This window comes from Anser brachyrhynchus (assembly GCF_964034855.1).
Source record: "Anser brachyrhynchus genome assembly, chromosome: 2".
Taxonomy (NCBI): domain Eukaryota; kingdom Metazoa; phylum Chordata; class Aves; order Anseriformes; family Anatidae; genus Anser; species Anser brachyrhynchus.
The window spans coordinates 25,819,454-25,840,956 of NC_137695.1; the positions used below are offsets into that span (position 1 = coordinate 25,819,454).

Sequence of the window (21,503 nt, forward strand, 5' to 3'; positions counted from 1 at the left end):
TGATCTTCATTTCAGCACAGCCTGGAGGCCAAAGAGCCAGTATCGGTGATGGTGAGGGGAGTTAATAATTGCTACTTTTACAGCATCCATGAGGGGCTGGCTGGATGTGCTGTAAAAGTACACACATTTATATTTGCAGCACAACAGCCAGGTTTTGATTTTTATCACTTGTTATGCATCTACTCTACAGATCTACTAAGAGGATTCTGGTCTGTGTAGCGAAAAATACACACTGAGCAAGGTAGGTTAGATATATAGCATCTGTGAATTGCTCATATAGCCTTATTTGAAAAAAAACACTTTGGCTGAAAATGGCATTAATGATAATCCTGCAAAAAGGGCAGGACAATTCAAAACCAGACAGGCTCCTGTTATTCAAAAATGACTTTAGCAGAGGAAACCTAGCATGTAACACCTCAATGTATTGTTTTTCACCTAGGAAACATGTTTGCTGAAAGAAATACTATTACATAGTTTCTCATGTGAGTAAATTCTCACTCATTCATCATCTTCAATCATCTGAATTGTAAAACAGACTGCAGTGCTAGCTTGCACCATTTCTATGTGCATGAAGATGTAGCTTATATGCCAATCTATTGTGGTCACTTAAGGCAGTGATGCACTGTTGAAAATCTGTCTCTCTGTTCTAGAAAAAGCATAAAATATCATCCTTTAGCCAGTGCAAAGATGGAGAATGTATTATATTTTCCATAAAATAAAATAAAAATGCAGACATGATGCCTGCTTGTGTATGACTGACATACCACTGGATGCAGACAATAATGGCTGCTGCTAGTTTATGGAGAGACAGGCAGTAGTTTATGAGTGCAATAGCTAGCAGGGAAATATAACCATTACACAAGCTAATACAACACCTGCTAATTACATAATCAGTCCTAGAAGAAAATGAGCACCGGAGGAGAGATTATATAGCTGGCTATCCTAAATACGCATGCAAGAAATGCCTGGGAAAGGATTAAGGAGGTTTATTTCAGAATACAATTAAAAATGCACTCCAGGTAGAAAAGGGAGCACCACCATTAGCTGCAGTTGGCAGCCCAACTTCATAAGTCTCCTGAAATGCCAAATTTTACCTGCTTCTGGATGCACACTGATATTATCCTATAGAGCTTCAAGAGCTCTTCTGCAGCGTCAGGCACTACGTCTACACCAGCATGCCCCAGCCAAGGCTCTGCATCATTGCCCTGGCTTTTCATGATATTTTGCTTTTGTTGCTGGTTGCCTTTTAACCCAAGTTTGGTGACTTTGTATTGCAAAATGATCATCATTAGGATCATTAATTAACATTTATTTTGTAGTTCTTTGGCAATCTTGCAGGAGTTGGAAGATATTTTAAGAGTGAAATTATTGTTACACTCTGTCTTATCTTAATGTACTAAAAATGTAAGCAACTTGTCACCAGAAAACTTCTTTGGAGATATTCCATTGTAGCTGTTGAGGTCCCTGAAGTGACAAGGCAAAGTACAGGTAACAAAACAAGAAAGAGATTTTCTCATTGCTGTTAATCAGAACTGTAAAATAAGATGGCATATGCTGCAAAAACAGACCTATCGCTTCAACTATTCTATACATGCAGCATCATGCACACCCACAATTTTGAAGGAATACAGGTGATATGCAGAAAATAGTCTCAGATGACAGGATGCATAGATTTTGGTAGCATCTTTTATCACCTCTTTTAAGGAAAAAACACCACTGAATTTTTAGAGTTGTTTACTTACTACAACGGTAAAATAACTTCTCCATTTAGCTTCTGCATGAAAGGAAACAAGAAGTGGGTAAGTGTGATCACCCATGTTGTCCACTACTCACAAATGTATTACAAATCTGTCTTTCCTGGTCAATATAGGACTGGATGTTACAGAGAGTAACCAGATAACCAAGCATTTGAAGTACTTTAGTTTCTTTTTGGTTTTGTTGTTGTAGCTTTTTTTTTTTAATAAAAACAAAAACAAGCCAGCCCTATTGAATGATGATATATTTTCAAAGCATTTATGAATTCAAAATGTCAGTGTTGCATTTTAATTTAAACTATTTAATAATGTAATTTTAACTCCTGAACGAAGCTTCATTGTCTCCATCTTTTCTTCTGTGTATTGGCATTCCCTCTGTACAATAGTTTGCATACACAGCTAATTTTAATATTAATCTCACAACACCAGCTTCAGTCAATTTCAACACTTCAGCAGAAACAGTGCTTTGAACATAAAAGCCCTCTGTGATCTCAGTTCTCCCTACTTTGTTCAGAAATAGTGCCATTTGATCATTTTTGTTTCATTGTTCATTGTTTCCTCTATCTCCTGGTTCTTCTTTATACAGTGATGCTACTTGTGTTGAGGCAGATAATCCAGCAATGTGAAAGTGGTTAGAAAAGAAATGCAAAACCACAGTCACTCTCAGTTTCAGTGCAAAACAACTGGCATCAGCAGCTTTGGCTAAATTAGCTTAACAGCAAGCACCTCACCACAGCTGAAGTTGCTATTATATAACATACCTGGTAATGCATTAATATATGCATGATGTAGTCATATATTTCTCCAGCAAGGCGGTTTTCTGGTCTCCAGGGAATAATAACGAATTGAATTCCTAGTAAGGGCACCAGGATTAATGTGGCTCTGACAGCTTTCATATACATGTTGGACTCAGCACGGTGGGTGTCTCTTAGCTTTGTCACCAAAACTCGGACAATGTTAAGCAAAAAGAAAAAATTGACCTGTAAAGCAAAACCGTTATAGGTGAAAGCATTCAATTAAACAGGCATTCAAACAGAAAATGCAGGACAAATAAATGCAACTTTTTAAAATGCAACTTTCTAGCTTCATCGTTGCTCATAATGGGCACCCTCTTGGAAGTCAGGCCTTGGAAAGTACCTGAATATCTTCAGAAAACAGATGTTAAGCTGCTCTACAAGTTTTCCTGGAGACATGCCTGAATGGATGTTTAGGACAGGCAGGGTGTTTTAATGTTGATGTGGTAAAATTCAGGATTTCTAAGAAACAAAACACCTCATATCTATGTCGCAAGGTTCAGTAGGGTGGATGAATTGTTCCCAGAGTAACCACTTCTCTCTTACTGGGGAGGTCCCCAAGGTATCTTGCTTTGGTCTGCACTGAAGATGTCTACAGCCAAGTGAGACAAAATCCCCCGGGCATCCCTGGACATATGGAGCCTGCAGGGTCATGCACATTCTCTGAGGAACATGCTCTGGCTTACGTGAGCCACTACTTCTGGCAAGTTGGTTCTTGAGAAAAATCTAGGCTTATCCTTGCCTCCATGGGACTGTAGGGATCCCACAGTACAAGGCCCCCAGGTAAAACTTAAAATGAGCTGGATCACAGAAGAAATGCCAAATAACTGAGAAAGTTTTGCCTGTGACCATTTTGGTCATCTATTCTGAGTAGCTCAATATTTGATTTCCTGAGTTATTCCAGCTGTGGGTGCTTAGCGCATGTGTATCTGCTCTTGGCCCTGGCTTCACAGCTCCTTGTGGGATGTGCTGAGAGCTTGTGATGGAAGAGAGATGGCAGACATGGGCCAGTCATGAGCCCAGTAAATACCACAGGTATCACAGGCTTTTGCTCCAGTGTAACCAGTTCACTTTTTCCCGATCTGTTACAATGTTATCAGGCACCTGTCCTTCTGAACATTAAGAGAGTTTTCTCCAAATTATTATTTTTTAAATAAGTATCCTCTTATTGCATAACTAACATAGATATTTTAATAGCCCCAAATCCATAAATAAATGAGAAATCTCACTTGGATCTTTCAGAACAATAAACCATGAATCAGTAAGTTTCAGTAAAGCATTTCATAACTTCTTAGCTACTGAGAGACCTTTCAACTATTTTACATTTGTACTCTACTGGAAAAAGGGAATAATGAATGACTTCTGAGGTCTCATTCAGCATTAAATCTAAACCTTATTCTCCATCTTCCTCTGACTTCACTCACTCTGCTTAACCTTCAGTTTTAGAATTTCTTGAAGTAACTGCGAAAGGTGGAAAGAAGACTCTGCAAAGGTGAAATTCCTCAGCTCTTCTGAGTCAGGCTGTCACTATGAGATTCTTGTGCCCAATCAAGCAGGACATTCTGTGAACACTGACATCTTTACAAGAAAAATAAAACTGGAAATGGCATAAGAACAAGCCAGAAATTATAATGACTTATTTTTAAAACAGTTAAAGATTGTTCTTCTTCCATAAAAGCAGCCTCTCCTCTCTTCTTTGTAGCTAAGATGCATACTTGTAGCTTGGTGACCACAGAATCACAGAATCATTAAGGTTGGAAAAGACCTCCAAGATCACCTGGTCCAACAATCTGGGTGACACACTGAGATGAGTTTGGGACTTGGGTTGAATAAAACCTTTCAGAAAGGTCAGTGTTACAATGCCAACCATCACCACTGGCACAGAACATGCTATATGTGTACACGTTGCTGAGCTGCATCTTGAATCTCATCCTGTGTTGCTCCTGACAGCCCACTCCAGTCCCTTTCCTGGCCCTACCACTGGACCATACCTGTGCAGAAACCAGTAAAACTAGCACTGAATAACCAGCTTGCACTCCACTCAGCCCAGCAAAGGCATTGATGTTTCACTGATGTCACTTAAATGCAGTACATTTGTCACAAAAATATTACAATGGAGTCGAGTGACCACGCGGATTTTCAAAAGCAATTAATGGTTCAGTTTGCTTTAAAATCTGATTATTTTCTGGGAGGTCTTTTTACAGGTCCCATTTATGAAAAGTATTAAGAACCTGTCCTGAATAGAGGAAATCACTAACTACTTTGACATTTTGACCAAAATACTTAAAGTTCAGAAATTTATATTCTCTACACATTAGCAGCATTTCTAAAATAATTACTAAACTGTCGATTTCAAATAATATTCTTACCAATAAAGCTGCCATTACAGGTCCATGAACAATATAAAGCAAGTAAGTGTCAACACTCATCCAGCAGCTGGAAGGGAAATACACCATTAGAGTTTATTATTTACTCAAATAAAATGTGTTACACAATAAAATAATGGTAAATTCCTTCAAAATCAGACATGCTACTCACTTGTCATTGAAGTATTTGGCTCTTGCAACTGCATGAATAGATGCTGGCACTAAAGGGAACCCTGAAATGATTAAAGGTATAGGTCAGACTTGGTGTTTTTGATTTGAATTTCAGGTGTCACTCACACTACCAACATCTCTTGTCCATAAAACACATATATGTGAAATCCCAGCTTTCACAAAGAACTGTAATCCTATTACACTCAGAACTCTAGCATGGTGTGATGCTCCAGGCAGGCCAACAGAAGAAACCAAGTCCATGGGCCATAGGCTCTCCTGGGGCTCCACAAAGCTCCTGCCAGGCTCCCCTGTGCTACTGTGGCTCGTGCAGGAGGGAGTGTGAGCAAGCAGTGTGGTTCTCAGTATGGCATTCCCTCAGGAAACCAGGGATACTTGTTATAACCATGTAAATCGGGATTGAGAAAGACAGAGGCACATTAACTTGCATGCCAGATTATGGAGCAGTAAACAACAGAGAGAGGGGCTGCTTTTTGGAGGCCCACAGCAAGAGAAAATGTGTGGAGCCAGGACATTCACAGCAGTGGGGATTTGGGATAGCTTCTGCAGATTCCCATCCCCTGTGCCATCAAGCACATCCCATGCAGGTTTATATCGGCGAGGAGGGGAGCTGGGGATACTGTAACTCCACATCTCCTGCTTTATCTGTGAAGCCCAGCTGATGCCCCAGGGGAAGTCACTGTGTTGACAGGGAGCTGAGGAGGGCAAATTTGCACGAGGCCAAAGGCTTGGGAACACGCCGTGCTATACTGAACACCTCAAATCATAGAATCACGGAATCATAGAACCGTAGAATCACAGAACATTCTGAGTTAGAAGGGACCCACAAGGGTAATAAAGTCCAACTCCTGGCTCCACACAGGACCACCTAAAAAACAAACCATACATCTGAGAGCATTGTCCTAACGCTTCTTGAACTCCGGCAGGCTTGGTGCTGTGACCACTGCCCTGGGCAGCCTGTCCCAGTGCCCGACCACCCACTCAGTGAAGAACCTTTTCCTAACACCCAGCCTGACCCTCCCCTGTCACAGCTTCATGCCGTAAAATGCTTGTTTCCACCCCGACATTTTAAGAGTGGCAATGTGGTCCACTCTTGTCGATCTTCCTTCAGCTTGCTTGTATGCAGTCTCCCTCTCCAATAGGCTAGAAATCTGTAATAGGGGAACCCATGCTAAAATACTGACCCCACCTTGTATAATCCTACATATGCAGACAGCTGGAGTCATCTACTGCCTTGTCTGTCCTTTGCAGAGGGCTTTGTGGACACCTTTGGTGTTACTGCTGCCTGCTCCCTATAAACCATGCATGTTTGTTCCGACCAGTGGATATTCTGTAGTTATAAGAAAAACATGTGAAAATGTCCTGCTGATACAGTGATTAGTCACAGAGGGAGGAACATGGCTCCTTGTTTCTTCAGGTGTTAGTGATTTCATAAACACTTTTAGATGAGGCAGAGAATCCTTAGCCAAATTCTCGAGTATTCTTACTGCAGAGCACAGGCCAGACAATGCTGGAAAGAGACTGAGGTCAAAAAAGTATATAAATAGGACACTCTGTGGTATCCAGGTATCTCTAAGCAACAACTTGTTGCTCTACTTCCAAAATAAGTTCTTACTGCAGTTGTACTTGAGAGGACAATGCAGCTGTGGGAGAACAAAGCGGATTGCCTTCTCTTTTATATATTGTTAGAAAATGATTACTGGGCTGCTGGCTGCAGAATGAATTTTTAGAGTGATGATGCATGGTAGAAAAACAAAAAGCTCAGAACAAAAAGAAAGGATTTTCCAAACTCAGGGTGACCTTATGGGATTGACAGTTTAAGAAAATCCTTTTGCTTTGGAAATGAATCAAGTCTGAGCCAGTTTTGTTGATGGACAACATAGACTGAAATGCATTTTTAAGGGACCAATCTGTAATAGCAAATAGCCTTCATCTGAAAGCTCTGGCCTGGAGTATTGTGAGTAGAGTGCACGACATGATGCCATGGGACCTCCTTCTTCTGTTAAATGCATTAGCCCAGAATATTTGGCTCAACAAATTCACATGCAAATCTGAGGAACGCGACGGAAAGTTTTCATTAATCAGTTGCAGGGTAAGAATCTCTTGACCATCTATGGCTCAAATTTCCAGCTGCAGGCTAGCTCATACAGCTCGATGTCATTTTTCCCTTTTCAAGGGTCAGAAAGCAATGAGCAGTAAGAAGGGGAGCGCCAAGAAGGCCTGTTGGGCCTTGGTGGCCCAACATGTACCGTATCTCTCCAGGGGTCCCACCTATATCATGAACAGTGAGCAATGTAGAAAAGGTTCCACCCCAGCCACCACAAGAAAAGTTATGACATGTCCCTTGAGGTCATGCCAAGTCCTCTATATAGAATAAATAAATAAATAAAATCTGGCAATTATGCTTAATTGTATTTCCAGTTGAACTGACAATCTGCTTCAGCTCTGTCCAAATACATGATTCCCTCTTCACTTTTATGTGGATGAAGCTGCCTGAAGCACCCAGAGTACACTGTAGCTGGATGCACCCATCTGATGCTGTTTTCTTGCACTGCATAAGGGTGATTTCCTGACCTGCTGAAACAATAACAAATGAAAAGGACATTCCCAGCAGCAGCAGTTGCCAGAGAGGATGTCACCTGAAGGCATAATTCTTGAAATACATCTGTCCATGTCAGATTCCATTCAATCATCTGCAACCTTTTGTGGAAGTGTTTTATATTTGCTCAGATTTTTTTTTTTATAAAGCCATTTTACAAATGTCATTAGTGATTTTTCCAAATAAAATAATACAGATCTTCTCGCATAGGGATTAGTTATAACAATGAATAATGAGTATATTCATCTCATGTTGTACATTTACCTTGATCTTTTGAATTATAATTCAGAGCACAACCTGCTCTGTTTGCTCTGCATTGCCCTTTGGAGAAATGTATCTCTATCCATTGATTAACATAGCTAGATGCTTAAAGTTAGACCTAATGTGAGCACTGCTTCTGGAAACAGTGGAATTACACTGATTTATGCAAATTTAAGGGGTGGCCAGATAGCCCTAATTAGATCATATTGCTAATAATGACTTCTACTTTAGAAACAAGGTGCTAATGATTACTTTTGTGTGGCAGTATCAATTTAGTTTCATTAATAAGGCTGCAGACTTCATAGACAGAGTTGTGTCCTTTTCTATTAACCTTTTCTCTCTCAAGATATCATCATGCTATTCCCACAGCGACCACCCTATTTACTTTTAGGGCAGTGCTGCAGATAGTGATAAGCATCTTACCAGTTATCTTCACTGAGTTACCCACCATGATGCTCTCAACAATATTTCCGCTAGCTCATAAACTTTAACGGCAGGCCATCTGTCCCAGTTGCATTAAATTGCACTGCCTAAAGTGAATGTTACTTTAAAAAAAATATGTTAATGCCCATTTTTCTCCTGCATAATTCAATACAGAACGACAGTACTTCCAGAAGGCTTATGCTACAAGACATGAAAACAGCAAAAGTTTTATCTGGAAGGAAGTGTTTGAAATTACTCTTCAGGTAGGGCTTCCATTTCAAAACTAGAGCACTACCAGACTTTGTATATTCAAATATTCTGAACTGTGAAAACTTTCCGATAGCACAGTTGCTTGCTCCACAAGGGCTCAGTTATTTGGATTGACAGAAAAAGTCCAGAAACCTTAACTCAATTTATGGTTCTTCAGGAAAGTTTTTAACAGCTGGTGATGTTCCATAGAATTTTCATTCCAAGACCATGACAGCTCCCTCTCTTCTCAGAAAAGATGCCATTCTCAAAAAAAAAAAAAAATAAATTCTTACATGCTTGGATACTGTTATCTGGCACTATACTCCACATAAACTAGAAAATTGTGCTTAATTTTCTAGGTATTTAATGCAGGTATCCAGGGAGTACTGTCTTGTGCTATAAGAGGAAAATACGTTACCAGTCTTTTAAATGAAAAATCCAAATAAAGGGGGAACAACTTTCTATTTTGCTGTTACCATCTATATAAGACCTGGTATTGGATGCCCAACTAGCAGCTGATGTCAGGGTTTTAAAGTTCTTCAGAACATTCAGAACCAGGTCATTTTTCTCCCATCTAATTAATTCCTAATTTTCCTCTGTCTAAGCAGAAGGGCTGTTTTTTATTTTCTTGCTGGAAATGAAATAATGTTGAACAGGCAAAACATTTGCAAAGAGGATGGAAAATACAGAGTAAGTTCTACATGCTTCAGTCTGGAATTGCAAGAGATAAGTGCCAGTGACCATCCCTAAGTGCTGTGGGACAATGAAAAAAGATCCATCACTGCTGCTTGGCCACACCAGTGGGGTTTGAGATCTGAGGCCTGGCTAACCAGAAATTGGAATGAGGCCAGAAATTCACAGTTCCCAAACTGGGAAAAACCTATTAGTAATGATTTTCTGTCAGCACTGGTGTGGACTGGATTTACAATAGTGACTTAACTGTAAAAGAGATTGCACTCCACTCTAATATACTGGTTGCATTTACATGGCTTTTTACTGGGCCAGGCAGTCCAAAGGGTAGATACCTGTTGTTGCTACTAATTGAAAGGCAAGGACTCCCTCAGTGAAAGGAGAAGAGATCTGCATACTTGGAGATGTTGAACCAGACTTAGTCATGGTTTCTTGAGTGGAATGCACACGACTACATATAGTTTGCATAGTGCGTGGGTTTGTAACCTCTCTCATAGAATATCACTGAGATTTGCTTCAATGATGACTGTACGGTTCTCTGAAATGCTTTAGAGATCACTGCTGTAAGACAAAATAAAAGTAGAGACATTATCTACTCCTGTGTGGGTAAAATATCATCTGTCAAAGCATATCCAATATTGGATTCAGTTCCAGAGAAGCTCTGGTTCCTCTTTGTATGTACCTTGTTTTTCACTTTGGGAGACGCAGATATTGATTTTCCTCTTTTTCCAGAATACTTTTATAGGTAATGTTGCAGTTTAATATTTTTGCATGTAAAGTGACAAAACTAGACAAGTTTTGTTCAGACAAAAGATGTGCTTCGATAAAAATCTATTTCTCTCCCAAAGCTTTGCTTAACAAAACTTCAGCATTTCTTTCAGAAAATCCCAAGATGCAGCAAATAATGGATAAAGACTCCTGCTGATTTTCATGAGTCTCTAGGCTGATCCAAATAAATGCACTCAAATTTAGGACCCAAGAACTCAACCCTAGGCTATGATCTACTAGTGTAAATAGAACAATTCAGGTGTGTAAGTGCTAGAAGAATTCAAACATCTGAAAGAATTCACTAGCTTGCTATAAATCACGCCATACATACCCCAGCCCAAGAGGTAATACCAGTGCAAACGCTGCTCCTCAGCAAACACTGCCACCACAATTAACGTGTGAAGGTAAATCCCTTCGCAGAGCATCCAGAAGTAGTTGCAGCCCAGCATGTACTGGTGAAAGAATTGCAGCACTTTGCAGCTTACCTGTGAGACGAATGAGAAAATGTGACACACTTGACCAGCATTTTGCATCTAAGCAGGCAACGATAAATGTTAATGCTAACATTTGAAAATTAAGATTGCTAACATAAGAAAACAAAGGGAAACAAAAATGCCCAGCTCTTGTTGGGTTTGTTCAACATCTCAGTGACAGGGATTTTAAACTTTTGTAAATGAGATGAATGGAACAAACAACCTTCACAGAATTGTAAAAAATGTAACAGCACTCCAAAAACTACTATGCAAAAAAAAAAAAAAAAACAAAACTTTCAAAAGCTGTCTGATGATTTCAAGAAGTGAAACAGGCAACTTGATCTAGAAGGACAAGAAAAAACAGTAACTTGGAGCTCCAGTTTGGATTACTTCTTTTGCTTTTAATCAAACTTTTCTAAGGCTTGCTCAGCTCTCCCAATCGCTCACTCTTTAAGTGACACCCAGCTCTGAACTCACTCGTTTGGGAAGGATAAGTGCCGCGAGCAGCAGACGTATTTTTGGTAGGATACACAGGATACTGGCCTGGCCTCTTTGTGATAATATAGCTTTATTTTGTCCACATCATGAAAATATACATGGAGGTAAATGGAGTCGGTGAAGCTGGCAAGTGGTTCCCACTTTTGGTTCAGATAAGCTTGCAGACATACAGTGAGAGATTGTGGCTTTGAGTTGCTGGTGGAGAGAAACATGCCGTGTCCATTCGCCAGCTGGTGTGGGACAACACCATTCCTCTTCCGAAAAGATCTGATGTCCATCCACTTCCACCATGTCCCCAGCAACCAGGCAGCCCAGGAGGAGCAGGAGGGTGATGCTGTGCCTGCAGAGAGCTCCTCAGGGACCAGCAGCAGCTACGCAGAAATCTGAGGTCACTGCAGTGATGGCAAAGTGCCAGTTGTCATCTGTGGCCACAGGAAAATATTCCTTCCCCTTCACTTCTGCAGATTTTCCCAAGCTAATTACCTGGACTGGAAGCAAAGTTTTTAGGACTGACTTGTCTCTCTGAAGTGACATTTCGTCCATTCAGCAAGGAGAGGACTGTGCACTCTGTGTTTGTCTGAGGGACTCAGGGTGCCCCTCTGGACCAGAGAAGTGTGTTTGAGAGCCATACGATGCACCATCTTCTATTGCTGAAAAACATTCCTGAACCAATTGCCAGAACATGGGCCTTTAGTTCTGCAGTTCTGTTTCAATTTTACAGTTCAGTTTGGTGCTCATGAAAATACAGAAATATTGATAGGATAGGTAAAAGGATTCAGACAGGAATAACTTGAAGGACTGTTTGTTTTGTTTTGTTTTGTTTTTGCCATTTCATTTTTTTTTCTGCTCATCACACAGGGCAAAGCAGTCATGTTTTTTGTTTTTTTTTCTACACTGTGTCAGAACAGTTCCTACAGAGTATGCTTAAAAAAAGGTTGTACAGTGGTCTAAGATGATTAAAATAAAATAAAAAAAAAGGACGAAGAAGGATTTGCTCTTTTCTGATGGCAAATGTGTCCATTACGGTTCTTTAATCATGCTTGGACTGTTTTTCACATGTCTGGGTCAATGTTTCTTGCCTGGCTCCCTTGCATGGGCATGATGCAGCCCCTCAGCTGGCCTCTGTCCTCCCTCCATTTCCCACATCAATCAGCAATCCTTGCAAGGACTGCCCTGCCTGGCAGGAGCTTCCCAAAGCCTGGCCATGCTCAGGTGGCCCTCTCCCTGACATAAGCCAGCTCTATCAGTCTGCAAAAAATTAGTGAACTTTCTGAGCAATGACAGCTGTTCCCCAGACAGGTCCGGTAAGATCGGCCGTGTCTCAGGTTCGTCCAGGGCTGGTCCCATGGTCCCCTGTGGGCTTCTCCTTGGAGGAGCTGCTCTGAGCACTTCTTTCTTTCCTGTGCCCTCCACATGAACTATCACTTGTGGCTTTAAAAATAAAATGAAGTACCTATTTTTTAGAGTAATGGCTATGCAGACAGCTCATGACTCTTTTAGTAATGTAATCACTTGCTATGCAGTAAGTTAGAGACTACCGTTGGCAAGACATGAAGGATGTGCATGATTAGTACTTGGATCCACATCACATTAATTTTAGAATGAATCTGAAAAAGTTAACACAAATAGTTTAAGCACAGCAATGCACTGAGATGAATTATGTTAAATTTCTATTAATCAAACTACAGTGAAAATTAATCTTCACTTTGGATGAGCTAAGAAACACAGCAGGCCTCAGCTGTGGCTAAGTTCAGCAGTAGAAATATTTTCCTACAATGAAAAGAGAGTGTTTTTCTTAGATCAGAGCATGTAAATGAAAAGAACCTGTTACTGATGAGAACTGGATTCATACATGGTGTGAACAAAACATGACAAATGTAATTGCACATCTCAGCATACATTAGCCTTAGCCAGGAAAATTGCAGAACTAGTAGGTTTTATGAATTGTTTATTCTTACAGAAACGAGTAAAATGAAACTGCAAGATGATACAGGAGCAAATCTTCCATCACCTCCATGCTCAATAACTTTTTTTTTTTTTTAATAAAAAAAGGTCTAGGTGTTTTGTCTTCTGTTGAAATCAAACATGTTTTGTTGGTAAGTTCTTTGAGGCAGAGGCTCTGCACTTATGTCTCATACAATGTGCAGCAGTCAGATCCAGGACTCAAAGAATTATCACAACACCAATACTACTACTTCTACTACTACTGCTACTACTAGCACTCATGATGGAGAGTAAGATGTCATCATCTCTTGGTGTGTGGGTGTGCAAATGACTTAAGCTACTGGTGTTTAATTCACAAGCAGGGCAGGCTGAAAGGAAATAGCTGGTCCTTTCTCCTGCAGCTCTGTAAATTTGTTGCTTTGGCTGGTGTGCCTGCACCCTCAGCAAAGGAACAGATAAATGCTCCTCCTGTAAAGAGAGTGGAGACAGACAGCATTATGCTGCACAAGGTGGTGGTCAGTTATGCTGCACAAGATGGTGGCTGTGCAGCAAAGGAAAGTGGGATACAGTTATCAGGAAATCCCCCAAACCAGGTAACTGGCTCAGAAAGCAGCTCCTTTGTGTTTCTGAGAGGACAGGCAAGAATGAGATATTATTTTTGGCAGAATGCTGCCTGGCAAGAGACAGGCTCTGTGAGCAGGGAAGTGGCCTACTGCTGTTTGTTCTCATGGCACTGATGAACACAAATGTTCAAGAAAGTTCTTCATAGATCTGCAGGACAGCACCCAAGATCTCCTTCAGTATTTATTTTCTGTCCTCACGAAAACAACCTACAGTGGCCCTAAATAGGTCTGAATTGGCCATCTGGGCTGGCAGTCCCAAGCACAAATAGAGGCTGGGGGTGTTGGTTGATGAGAAGCTTGACTTGAGCTGGCAACGTGCTCTTGCAGCCCTGAAAGCCAACCATATCATGGGCTGCATCAAAAGCAGCGTGGCCAGCAGGGCAAGGGAGGGGATTCTCCCCCTCTACTCTCATGAGACCCCACCTGGAGCACTGCATTCATCTCTGGAGCCCCTAGCACGAGAAGGGCATGGAAGTCTTAGAAGTTAACATGGAAGTTATTAGTCAAGAGGAGGGCCATAAAACTGATAAGAGGGCTGGAGCACCTCTCCTGTGAAGACTGGCTTAGGGGGGGGGGTTGTTCGGCCTGGAGAAGAGAAGGCTCCAAGGAGACCTTACAGCGGCCTTCCAGTAGCTAAAGGGCCCCTACAGGAAAGCTGGGGAGGGACTTTGTCAGGGAGTGTGGTGATAGGACAAGGAATAACAGCTTTAAACTAAAAGAGGGTAGGTTTTAGATTAGGTAATAGGAAGAAATTCTTGACTCAGAGAGTGGTGAGGCACTGGCACAGGTTGCCCAGAGTGGATGCCCCATCCCTGGCAGTGCTCAAGACCAGGCTGGATGGGGCTTTGGGCAACATGGTCTGGTGGGAGGTGTTCCTGCCCATGGCAGGGGGTTGGAACTGGGTGTTCTTTAAGGTCCCTTCCAACCCAAACTATTCTGTGATTCTGTGGTTCTATGATAAATTCTGGCTAACTGCTCAGTGGGAAAGGGGGCCAATAAGAATATGGTCAGGCATATTTTCCTGTCTTGCAAATATTGCTAAGATTTCTGTACCTCTTATGAACACCTCAGCTGCAGAATGAGCTAATGAAAGAGCTTCAAAAAGATGCTGGAACAATTTCATGGGGAAGAAAGAAACCAAAACCAAAACCAAAACCAAAACCAAAACCAAAACCAAAACCAAAACCAAAACCAAAACCAAAACCAAAACCAAAACATTCTCCTTTTACAAGAAGGAGATAGAACTGATGCCTGTGATGTTTTTCAGGTTTTATTAGTGTATTATAAATTCTGTTAATATTGCAGACCTGTCAGGGGAATCCCAAAGTTCCATCTGCCTGTGCAGGACCCTGCAATGGCACTGCAGTGTAATTGGCATGACACTCTCCTTGGCTAAGTTAACAGCCCCTCACCGCAACGCACATGCAGGTAAATGTCATTTCTATGTTAGGACTCTCCCTTGTTATTGGTTGACAGTTTATGGACAGAAAGCATCAGCATTAATCACCATCGCTACCCATTAGGGCAAATCAAACCAAAACACTCAGACCACATAAAGGACAGAATACTGCTTTCAACAATAATAACAAAATGTAACATAAAATTAACTGCTAATTGGTTTTGAGCAGGTCTTCCTAGTAATTCAGTTAGAATAAAACCGCTAAGATTTAGCATAAGAAAGGAAACTCATACAGATTCCTGTATGTCCATGTTTCTGCAATGGGTGAGGGGACCGAGGCTGGCATGTTGGGAGGTCTGTGTTTCACACCAGTCCTTGCCAGCTCTGCAGAGCCTGGCCTATGAAAAATAAGGGCAAGATAGCCTGATAGTGTGCATAATGAAGCCTCTCTTCTCAGTTTTCTCCATCTATTGAAATGCCCCAGGCTGACATTTGAAAGAAATAAATTGGTAAGAATAGGCCAAATAAGGTTATTAATTTTCAACCAAGCCAGCTACATGGGCCATCACTAAAGTCGTGCATTTCTTTGTTTAAAGGGAAATAAGCATATTCACCCTCTCTGAAAATCAGTTAGTGAGGTTCCTCTTCACTTCTGCAAAACACCCCAGTGCACAGCAGCTCTTCTCAAGGAGAGTTCATGCTGCTTGCCACAGAGGCCAGACATGATTTATTCCAATTCAGTCTGAAGGCAATAAAATGCATTCTCAGACATTCTTAACTTAGCATGTTGAAGGAGTAATGCGAAGTTTGGTTATTGACCTGCCTTACATATTATTTTTGTGGTTATTAGAACACTATTCTATGAAAATGTTCTTTAATTCCCAGTATCCATATGTTACACAAATAAGCAATAAAAGGACTTTCCAAAGCAAGACAGTGCTAAGTATTGTAGCTGTAAATCACCGACTATCAGAACGTCATACCATTATACAATTTATCTACTATGAGTCATCTGTTAAATTGTGTTCCAGTCAGAAACCTGGCACACAGGGGCTCAGGCTAAGATTAATGTTTTAATATACTTTTAAACCATTTACAGAACAAAATGTACACAATTGCTCAGAGGGATCCTAGGTTTTGTGTTACAAGAAAACAAAATATGGAATTAAGCAATGAGAGGTATTTTTAACAGCATCCCTGTCATGCCTACACTCCAGAGAAGCAGCCAGCCCAGAATTAGGCATCTTGGACAGTGATTAATCCAGCCTCATCCATGCATCCTGCCATAGCGATTACTCTCCTGGGGCTGTAGCTTTGAATCCTTCAGGACAGGGCTGAGCTCCCGTGGGGTCCATGTGGTGCACCCAGTACTGCTGGTGTGCGAGGGACACTGGTACCGCAGCAAGCAGGGTGCGAGGTGGAGCAAAGGGCAGCCTCCTCGTGCTCAGCTGGTTTTATTAGCTTGGTCTCTGAGCAGGCATGGGGGTTGTCAGAGGCAGGCAGCTTTTCAGGAAGGAATCTCAAAAAGAAACTGGACTGACAGAGGCAGTCAGGGTAACCTAAAAAATAGTAAACACTTGACCTACTGTTCATTTGAACTGGAAAGGAGTCAAAGCACTCACAAGATCCACTGCCATCTTATCACAGCGATGGGAGGTCACCCTCAATGAAAGGGGTAAGAGCTTGCATTATTTCAGGCACCTCTCCTCCACTGTCACACCTGAGCACAAGTCACTGGACAAAGGGGGCTGGGACATGGAAGAAGCTACTACCCAAAAATGCTCATGCAGTGCCTTGAGCTAGTTTTACAGCCGTACCCAAGCTCTGTCTGCTCTGGACATGCTGTTGTCATGCCCTGAGCCAGTCCAGTTTAATGTTGCATGGAGTACCTCTAGCAACCTATATAATTATACTTATGCTTAGGTTTGAGGTGTAAGATGTAGGCCTGCATTTCCTGGGGACTAGATGCATATATAAGCTTGATGACATGGCTATAACCACTCCATGATCCCATTAAATGCTCCAGGGATTTTCTAATGCTACAACTAGGATCTGTGAGATGAAGTACAGATACCTAGGTGGTCTCTCCTGTAGTCAAAAGATACTGACTCAGTACGGCTGATGGAGATTAAAGCAAAAATTAGCTCATCCTAAATGAGATATCCAAAATAAGAGAGATAGATTGTGCCTTGAGTGTGCTTATGTCTACGTTTGGCTAAAAGGAGCATGGGGTGAGTAGCTCAGCTGTACACGTCTTCACTATAGGTGTCCGAGTGTAAGTAAGCCACACCTGAGCTTAAACACTTATGGATGTTTAACTCTCTAGATACATTCAGACTCTGCTCCAGTGTATTTTCTGGGGTGACCTGCTGCCAGGGGTTGGTGTTGGAAATCAGTCAAGCACAACTCCACACCATAAAGTACCAACAGCCTTCCAGAGACTACTGCTGTTCACTTCTCACGGTAAAATACGCACACCTTTCTTGCACAGCTGTTCTGAGTGAACGTCATGAATTTGAGCACAAATCTATAGAAGATCCACTCATCCTGCACATACAGCCAGAAAGTGCTTTGCTATGACAAGCTCATGTGAAAACCTTGGTGGCTGCTCATGGCCACTGTGGCCAGACAGGAGAACTGCTGGGTCAGCTGAGGACAGCAAACTGGAGAGGTAGCTTCCTCTTCTGCATACTAGACTAGCCTTGTGAGCTTAATGGAGCTGCTAAACATGCAGCACGTTAGGAAGGATTTCCTGGGAAACAACAGCAGGAAATTTAACAAAAGGTGTGACACAGCAAGACTGGGGATGCAGAGACTTTGCTGATATTGGCAATGGTTTTTCTGGGTGTGCTCACTTCTCACTGCCACAGTGGAAGCACCTCCAGGGTCCACAGACAGTGCAGATGTGTAAAGACTTGGCAGACCGACAGGTTAAATCAGACTTTTCACAGGGACATTTAAATCTGCAGTTTGGTCTTGATCCATGCTGAGTGTGTGGGTCTTCCTTACCTAAGCAGAAAAGATGCAGCCCAAAGACCTGGGAACAAGCCCCAGCATCTGATACCTTCAGCTTCAGGACTGTGATGGATTTTGCAGTACAAGAGGCCTTCCGGTGTCACATTTCTTGAGGAAATATCACTCAGCCTTCTAAATGAGTGGTCATATATAAGGAAAACACTGCAGAAATACCACCCAATGGGCCTGATGGAGTCTGGGTTATTTTGACAAGAAACAACTTGAGGCTGGGCTACATGAAAGTTATCATCCCTTCCTTCATGATGCTGTAACAGTTTTTATACCTGAGCCTACTAAAAGATACTGCTTTAAAAGAAGGGAAAGCAACTGCAGTGTAGACAGAATAATTATTGAGGAAAGCAAGATGAGGAAATCTGTCCCAAAATAAATACTTATTCCTAATCTCTTAAACCTTTTCTTTTTTTTCCCTTCCTGATGCCAGCTGTTAATTTGATGGTGCTTTCCCATTGAGAAAGCAATCATGATAACTTTGTTGAGAAAGCTCAGATCCTTCTCAGAGATGGTGGCTGGCTGACTTCTTTTCAGTCCAGATATAGTTGTTCCATACAAACCACAAGTGTTCTTCACAGAAGTGTCATTTCTGAATGCTGTGAATGTCCTTTAATCATCCGTACTTCATATTCTGGGCATGGCATGGCACATCCCATCAGTGAATCTGACACCACCAGGATTACACGGTACTTTGTTTCCTCCATTACTCTGGGAGTTTTGAGCATATAAACAAGAATATAAAGACCTTGGGAAAAAATGATGGGAATTACTGCTCTGTTTCATGCCATTTAGACCCTGACAGCTCTGTCTTAAAATGAATGCAGATATTATTCCAGCCTGAAAATTTGTCGGAGTTCTTTGAATATTGGCTGCTTCTGAATTCACAACGCTCCTTATTCTGCATTAATCTAATTGAACTTCATGGAAGGGAGAAGACTTGATCTTTCTGAGGATGGAAGAAGAAATTCGGATTTACATTTGAATTACCGCAGTGTTATGCCATTAATACTCATCCTCTTGAAGGTGAATATACATTCCTGAACCAAAGCCACAACCATTCTCTGCCTCTGAGGAGGGTCACTCTCCCCTGGAGGAAACCTGCCTTTGTTCACAGGCACAGGAGAGCAGCAGCAGATCTCCAGCAGGAGCTGGAGAGCAGGAGATCCTGTCCCTGCACATCCTGCACAGTACTGCTCCGTTTTCCTCACCTCTGTGTCTTAGCAGGGCTGGGCAGGATTGGTGAGGGAGAGACAGTGAATGCTGTGAATTATACCCTGAGAAATGCAATTCTGAGAAAAGAAGTGAATTATACCCTGAGAAATGCAATTCTGATGATGCTAGAGAAATGCAACGGTAGCAGGATGGTTGCCTCCTGAGGGACAGTGATAGTGAATGATGCCCCTCTTATCTAGACACATGCACATCAGGGACTGTGCCTGTCTGCACCTCTCACGGGCTCAGCCACTGCACTGATGAACCTCAGAAATGTGACATAGTGCTTTGTGGTACAATTTGGAAATGGTTCTTAGTTCCTGATCTCCCTCTCTTTCTACTGATTTCCCATGTCATTACCTGTGACATCCTTTTTTTTTCTTAAATAAATAAATAAATAAATAAATAAATGTGTGTGTGTATATATATATATATGCATATATATATATATATAAAGATGTTAGGGACTACACTGGTTCCTGTTTCAAAAGACAGTTTGTGACGCTCCTATCTACGGTATAGCATTTACTGTGTCAGGAAAGACCTTGTGCCAGTCAAATACCTGCTTTTCTCTACTTTCCTGGCAAATGCTAATTACGAGACAGGCAGCTGTCACTGGGGAAATTGGGAGGGGTGGGATACCTGAATTCTGAATGCACCAGTCTCAGCTTGAATGCTGGTGTTCACGTACCAGCCCAGGGAAAGGAAAAGGGATAGGATTTGGTTATTTATTTGAAATGTCAAAAATTATTATTTTGGGGCACCTGTAGAGTCCTAAGCACAGCCTTAGTCCTTTGCTTGTAATCGATGGATTAAAGCATTTGGCTCACTTGCCCACATAGGCACTTGTGCTCACTTGGGAGCAGAACAAAAGGTACCAGAATTTCATCACTGAATACAGGTTGGTGAGACACACAATTGGTGGAAACCCTTCGAGTTCAACAGAGCTTGCAACTGGCATAACTGGAGACCAACTGTGCCCCTCTTTGACTTACACAAAAGCAAGTAATACATTTTATTCTCCCCAGGCCAACCTTACTGAGCCAGTTTGTACTAGTGAAGTTAATACACAAATATAATTTGCAAATGCACAAAATCTGTACTAATTTGTACAAATTCACATATATCTTCACATATAGCCTTCATGAAAGGCTCCTAGGGAAGACAACCACAGTTTTCACAAGAACATTGACCCTTTGTAGAAGATACACTGGAAGACTCAGGAGACGTGACCGCTAGGTGCTGGTCATTAATTCCCTGCTACCAGTTTGGTCTTTGTTCCCTTTTGCATGTATACAATACTCTAGAAGAGCTTTCAGTAATCTCTTTGGGGCTACACTGGCTGCAGAGGTCCCTGTAAGCAATCTACCTACAAATAGGATGAAGAAAAAGATGTACTAAGATGAAATCCTCTGGAGATGCTTTGAGAGTGACAGGAAAGCTCTGGAAAGAGTTACTGCAATGAAGAATCAATTTAATTTAACAAGAATGGAGCCTCCTGAAGCTTTACCCCAAGCACAGCACGTGAAATAACTCAGAGGATCAAAGTGCCCTTCTCCTTTGTGGAGCTCTACCCTGATGTCTCCCTTGGGCACTGCTGGGACTACTGAGGCAAACACAAGTCACACAGACCAGCATTTTTCCGTTTATCTTCCTTGGTATCAGCCATGGACTTCCCATTTAAGAAACACACATTTTAAAAGCCCCAAGGCTCTGCCAGTCTACATCAGAAAGAATTGAAAACAAGATACAAAATGTGTCAGTAATACTGAGGAAGATAACACTTATGTGGTACAAAGACCTAAAATTAACACTGTTCCTGAAATGCTGTGAATCTCCTTTGTCTTTTTGGCTCTCATTCCCTGCTTATTCCTTTGAGAATAGGGAAAGTCGACAGTGTTGAAACCCTACAAATCACAGTAACTACATTTTGTACACTCCATCTTTCCACACAACTCAGCTTTTTATTTCCACTGTTTTACCCTGATAGGAAGGAAAGCCTAATATGATTGGGCAGTCATAATTTTCAGTTTAATTAGTCACTGGTGAGATTATTGACAGTGCTTTAGTGTCCATGGGAATACTAATTCTTTAAAAATTATTACTACCGTGGCCTTGCTTTATAGACAGAAATGCTAATGGGAAATGCTTGGGAAAGGGAAGGGACTGCATGCTGCTGGTCCTGTTAGAGGGAGGAAGAACACACTGCTTCACCAGGTAGAGTGGTAAACCAG

General features: G+C 41.6%; 1 protein-coding gene across 6 annotated transcripts in view; it reads right to left on the minus strand.

The window, feature by feature from the left end:
• The window catches only part of CALCR (calcitonin receptor), a 183,380-nt gene that overhangs the window by 23,372 nt on the left and 138,505 nt on the right, over window positions 1-21,503 (minus strand). For all 6 annotated transcript variants that reach the window (XM_080577828.1, XM_080577829.1, XM_080577824.1 and 3 more), the window contains 4 exons: window positions 10,425-10,578; window positions 5,087-5,147; window positions 4,918-4,984; window positions 2,516-2,734 (listed from right to left, as the gene is read on the minus strand). In XM_080577828.1, the coding sequence (XP_080433954.1) occupies window positions 2,516-2,734; window positions 4,918-4,984; window positions 5,087-5,147; window positions 10,425-10,578 (501 nt within the window). The remainder of the gene's footprint in view (window positions 1-2,515; window positions 2,735-4,917; window positions 4,985-5,086; window positions 5,148-10,424; window positions 10,579-21,503) is intronic.